Source organism: Monopterus albus, unplaced genomic scaffold (assembly GCF_001952655.1).
Source record: "Monopterus albus unplaced genomic scaffold, M_albus_1.0 scaffold108.1, whole genome shotgun sequence".
Taxonomy (NCBI): domain Eukaryota; kingdom Metazoa; phylum Chordata; class Actinopteri; order Synbranchiformes; family Synbranchidae; genus Monopterus; species Monopterus albus.
In genome coordinates this window covers 663,136-669,238 of record NW_018127988.1, presented here as the reverse complement: position 1 = coordinate 669,238, position 6,103 = coordinate 663,136, and the positions used below count along the sequence as shown (strand labels likewise).

Here is a 6,103-nt window from a genome sequence, read left to right as displayed (position 1 = left end):
CCCTACACTTTCCTCACTACTAGCCTTCATTATGCCTTTCTCACTACTTCACCTTAGTCATGAGCCTAATGATCCTAGAAAAACCGAATTTTGTGATCTTCAATCTCCGATTGGGGGGAGGATGATATGTCCCCCTTTCCCTGGCGTCCTGACTCCTCCTTGCCATAGTGTTTGTGTAGTACCTCACTAGGCGGAAGCATTAAGGGCCTAAGCTGACGCTGTGGCCTGACAGTGAATCAAATTTGCCATACCAAAGTCAGTGGTGTTAACCACCAAGCTATCCACCAGCTGTATAGGCACACATGAGCACTCTAACAACCTTTCTCACTACTGTTATAAGTTTTAGAAACCAATCAGTTGATTAATGGAGGAAATAATCAGCAGATTAATCTCTAATGAAAATCAATAGTTGATACTCGGATACAAACTAGTTCAGCAGAGCTCCACCTCAGCCAAATACAACAATATAACAGTATAGTGTAAATGTAGTGTAACACTTAACATTTTCAGTGCAGGACTTTTACTTAAATCAAGAATATGAATACTTCTATTCAAACTAACACACTCTAGTTATATAACATGTTATATGCTCTTTTAACATGTTTATAATGTTTATTCTTTAGGGTCAATCTAGCTCTGCACCTGCAATTAAAAAAAACCTCTTCATTCTAATGAGGATTGTTGTGGCTGGTAATAATTGTGTGAAACTGTGATTTTCTGAGACTCTTATCATATTGTGAGACTCTCTTACCATTGCAACCTATTTTAGACTTTTTTTTTTTTTTTGGAGCTCTGAGACTGAAAACCCGCTGCTGTTTGAGTCTCTCCTCCAAACTTCCCCCTTCTTACTGCTCTCACTTCCAACTCTTATTCTTTGCTCTTGTTTCATCCTCCATGTCTTTTGTTTCCTTTTTTCTGTCTTGGTTTATAGTTCTGCTTCTTTGTTACTGTTCTGTTACTCTTCCTTGCAGCTCATGTCTGTTATCTTTCTCACTCTGATGCCTCACACCTGCCTGGCAGATTTTCCAACTTCCTTGTCGCTTCTCCACTAAATTCCTTCATTCTCTTTTCAAATTGGCATTTGTAATATTAAAAAAGTGATGAGATTTCTGTCTTTCCATGGCTCTGCTTTCCATTTAAGAGGTTATGCTATTTCTATGCTCCTGTTACTTGTCTCATAAAAATAACTAGCTTGTAATTACTGTACTTGTGTTTTCAGTGTTTCTAATTTATCCTCTGAAGAACACAACAGGAACATTTCTCCTGTGACTAAACCCAGTGAACTCTTATTTTACCTCTGCTCCTCTGTTTGACCCTTCAGGTTGGAGGTGCAGTGCGACGTGGTAGACTCCGAGATCAACCATATCCTTCCTGGCTTCTCTGTGGTGCGGCGGGAGTGCAGCCTCCAGCGGGAACCCCTCCTCTTCAGCTGCGCAGGGCACTCCCCCAAATACAGACGTCTTTGCCCCTGTAGGGACTTCCGCTACGGCCAGGTGGCGCTGTGCAGAGACTGTCTATAATGACAGGGCACAAGAAGGACAGACACATAAGTAGTAGACACAGAGTGAAGGGGGGGAAAAGGGTGACTGAACGCAGCCACAGGCCAGAACAGGTGTAAAGCTGGGAGATAAATGATGGTACAGAGAAGCAGCTTCACCCCAAAAACAGTAAATGTATGATGAAGAGGAGCAGGCACACCATGATTTGAAAAGCTTAAAGTAGGCTTGGATAGCTGCTAGGTTGTCTGTGCTCGACTGCAGTTGTTAAAGCAGCTGTTATACTGTTACAGGCTGGAGATGTACAGCAGTAAGGCTTCCTAGAGCAGGGCAAAGATTCCAGTTATTACAACAAGGAAGTAAAGGGGGAGTTACAGTTCACCAAGCCAACCACAGGGCAGTAGTTTCTACAAGACGCTGACTGGTGATAATGATACACAACATTTCATTTTTGAAAACTGCATCATGCAAAAAATTAAGGGGTTTAAGTTTGAACATGTATACATATGACTGCAGAGAAACTCAGTATTTGGTTTATAGTGTCATTCCATGACAGAGTCTTCAAATGTTGTGACTTGGAGAAGACAACCTCGGGTCAATATCCAATCTCCTTTCTGCACTTGGACAAAGGATGACAGACAACCGGGTTATCTCTCTTGCCTTTTCTCCCCTCCTCCAATGATGGACAGAGTCATTTATCAGACTGAACCCCTAGTCTGAGGCAACATCGGTCAATGCAATCATCTCTGGCCACAGAATGAAAGGAGGGCACAGGACAAAGATAAAGGCTACAAGATTATTTTTCCATAAATACGCCTTTGGAGCGCTCAGCTGGATTTTTAAAGTGCCCTCTGGGCTTTATGGTGGAAAAAAAATCATGAAATAAAAAAATTCTGATCCAAATGTTGAGCTGGTTTGTGTGTGTTTGGTCTTAACTACTTTCTAATTAGTTTGGAGGGTTACTTTTCTTCTTCTTCCATCTATTACAATCCACATTCAACCAGATTTCCATCAGTCCATCCTACTGTAGCTGTGGACATTTGATCTTTTTCTTATGGAGCCAGCACAGGCCAGAGGTATCGGTTCGGGTTTTGTCACTGTAGGAACCTACTGAAACGTAACAAGGCCCACGGTGGACGTGTTCCAGAAGGTAAACGTTGGCACCCCTCAGGAGGTGGTACTAAAATCTGTAACACTTTACAATACAATACACAAAAATGTGTAGTTACTAGGGAACAAGTGAGGATCAATCTGCGTCATTCCTAAGTACTTCATAATAACGTCTAATGTACCGTAAGACTATATTAAATAATGATTAGTTACTAGACATCCAACTGAGAGATACTATATCAAAGAATAATTAATGATTAGTTCATAATTATGTTTAAGGTGATCATACTCCCCACTTTCTTCATGACTTGTTCTTCATTACCTGCCACTCAAACACTGTAGGACACAAATTATTAACTACTCTTTCATTGCTCATTACTTAAACATGTTACTTTTGTGAACCCTTAAATACTCGTACATCATACTGATTATTTAGCCTACAAAGTAATCCCTCTGTATTCTCTGTGGTTATGTGACCCTTCCCCTCTCCATTACCTGTACAGCTTGTGTCTCCCTTAGACAATGACGCATTCTGTCAAGCAGTTACTCAGAAGTCCCTTCTACTTCAATATTACCTCATCGTTGCATACCATTTATTTCCTCATCAAGCAAAGAGTATTACACAGAATATTTACAGGAGTACTTCATTATTATCTTCACAAGTGCTGTTTCCCTAAAAGCAAATCACAGCAGGAGGATTCTTAAAAAGTATTTAAATTAAAACACAACATATATAGTTGCAAATAAATGTAATAAATATAGTTCATTACAGCTGAAAGATTGAGTAAACACAAACTATATGTATAAAGCTTATTACGTATTTACATATTAGAGAGAGTGTACTATTGTTACACTGGTACATGAACAGGTCTGAGCCAATCTACCCACATATTTCTCTTAACAGATTTGTCATGTGTCACTGATCTCAGCTGTAACGTTACCAGCCCTACACACCAGAAGAGAGGAACAGAGAAAAGCCAGTTGTCAGCCAAGTGATCGGTTTGCACCTCCTCTATCTGGCCTTTTCCTCCCAGGATCCAGAAAGGGTCACCAGAGTTGCTTGGCCAAACAAGCAGTGGAAATATTACCTTGGCATAGATGTTTCAACTCCAGGACCCGTATGATGTCTGGCTTGTTTCTGTTCCTCTCTCCTGGGTGTGTTAACGTTACAGCTGAATCAGTAGACAACCATGGCACAATGTGTCAGGTAAGACATGTGATATGAGATATGTGGTTAAATAGGTGCAGACAAGTTCCAATGTAACCACACACATATATACACTCACTGGCCACTTGATTAGGTACAACTGTATGCAGTTCAATGCAACACCTCTGCCTTAACATCTGCGTTAAAGGTGTTTCTATATTTTTGTCCTCCCCATCTACATACATGAGAGGGTCGGAGTATTAAGAACACCACTGGATGTAATGCCGTCCAAAACAACAATAACCACATAATTTAGACAATTTCACCAAAAACTGAAACATTTTGAGCTTCATAAACGGATATTAATGTGGAAAGTATTGCATCGAATTGTACAGGTGTGCCTAATAAAGTGGCTGGCAAGTGTATGTTCTGAAAATGTTATGAACTATGTTTATTACATTTATTTGTAAGGTGTAAGCACGTCCAGTGATGCAGTACACTAGCATGTAGATGGACGTGAATAATACTATACTGTCTGTGGTGTTTTGATTAAAAGACTCGTTTAGAATCCTCCTGCTGTGATTTGCTTTTATGGAAACAGTAATTGTGAAGATAACAATGAAGCAGGCCTACTTAGTGAATACTCTGTGTAATTCTCTTTAATTGATGGGGAAATAAACAGTATGTTGTGGTGAGTTAATCATGAAGTTTAGTGAAGTAAAACTGAATAACTACTCGGTACTCACTTTACTTGAAGGGGCACATAAATGACAGATCGCTGCTGATTTGCTCCACATTCATCCCCTAGTAACTACACAAATTTATGTGTACCCTATTGTAAAGTAATACCCTAAAATCAAGTTTGAGGTGCTCATGGAGGTGCCTGGTTAAATGTTAGCATCTTCACACAAACTATTAGCACTGCAGCTGTGCCCTCAGCTAAACAGAGACCCACTGGGAGAAATACAGTGGAAAAGCAAAGCATAATGGACATAGGCCTGTGAAGTTATACCACGTATAACACACTGAAATGAGAAAACCTACTAGATTATAAGGGGGATGATCCAGAAATTCATTAGTTTTGTAAGAGTGATGTCACCTGGTAGCACCTCAGGCAGATTAGGCCTGCGAACTAGAGTCTACCTGAGACACACAGTGGGTCTGTGGTGACTAGATGTCCCAGCCTGTCCAGCTTGGTCCTAGTTTATAGTTCCAGGTGTTCCACATCTCTGACATGTCTGTCGTCCTTTTCACCACATGTTCCAGACAACTCCAGCGACATTGCTTTATCTGCTGTGCAAACAGAGACAGCTCTGGTTAGAGTGAAAACAAGTGTTTACAGCTATTTATATGCACTTTATACAACATGGCTTCTTTAAAATGTTTACAATTGCCAGGAGTTACTTTAGTTTGAAAAGTCACTTCAGTTTGGTGTTTGGTATAAAAAGTATGTCTTTGGTTATTTCAATAACAGCACATTTTTTTGTTTTTTTCAAGTGAGAGCTTATTAACTACAACAATACTGAAAGTCATGCCTATAATCAATACACAGTTTAACTATTAAATGATAGCCTGGGTGTCAGACATACAGTATCACATGTGTGTGTCTTTATTACATTGTGTGGACCAATGTTTTTCATGCCATCATTATGAGGACATTTTGACTGGTGCTCACAACGTCAAAGAGCTTTTTGAAGGTTAAGACTTGGTTTTAAGGTCCAGGTTAAATTTAGGTTTAGATTAAGGGAACTACTTCTATCTCGATAACTCTCCCTGTTCTGTCTTATTCAGGTGAGGGTTATGGTTAGGCATTTAGTTCTGATGGTAGTATTAGGGTATGGGGCTAGGAAATGTATTATGTCAACAAGTGGCCTCACAGAGATAGAAGTAAACGTGTGTGGGGGTGTGTGTCAGTAACTAAAGCACAATTTGGTGAATAATAAATCACAAGTGTGAATGAGATTCATCAAACCCTCATTGACCTGCACTGGCATGGGAAAAATGTCACCCCATTCGCCAGCCCACTAGGATTTCACTTTAACGCCACAAGCATTTTAAATTGCGATAAATACTTTTCACAATTCATTCATCTTCTTCAGTGAAATATTTACAATGATCATAAAAAAAGCACTTAGACCACTTTCAGAAAATCCCTTCTTTCCCTTTCCCTGGACCTGGCACGTCAGAGAATGCTGTGATCAACAGAGAGATTGCTGTATCACTGTCATTCATTCATTCATTTATATAAAGGTGAGCACATTGTGCATTAGCTAAATACAGTCACAAGAGAAAGTAGTAGCACTGTTTTCAGTTTCCTGGTTTGCCTGGTAAACATCAAAGTAGGTTAGGG

General features: G+C 39.9%; 1 protein-coding gene and 1 long non-coding RNA gene across 4 annotated transcripts in view; one reads left to right on the top strand and one right to left on the bottom strand.

Moving 5' to 3' along the window:
* Positions 1-2,405, top strand: part of LOC109966254 (alpha-1,6-mannosylglycoprotein 6-beta-N-acetylglucosaminyltransferase B-like) — a 133,555-nt gene extending 131,150 nt beyond the window's left edge. For all 3 annotated transcript variants that reach the window (XM_020610968.1, XM_020610967.1, XM_020610966.1), the window contains exon 18: positions 1,322-2,405. In XM_020610968.1, coding sequence (XP_020466624.1) covers positions 1,322-1,520 — 199 coding nt within the window. In that variant the 3' untranslated portion in view covers positions 1,521-2,405. The remainder of the gene's footprint in view (positions 1-1,321) is intronic.
* The window catches only part of LOC109966255 (uncharacterized), a 45,518-nt gene continuing 40,860 nt past the window's right edge, over positions 1,446-6,103 (bottom strand). Inside the window, exons 2-3 of the long non-coding RNA XR_002275742.1 lie at positions 4,897-5,046; positions 1,446-1,514 (exon numbers count right to left, since the gene is read on the bottom strand). This is a non-coding gene — a long non-coding RNA (uncharacterized LOC109966255). The remainder of the gene's footprint in view (positions 1,515-4,896; positions 5,047-6,103) is intronic.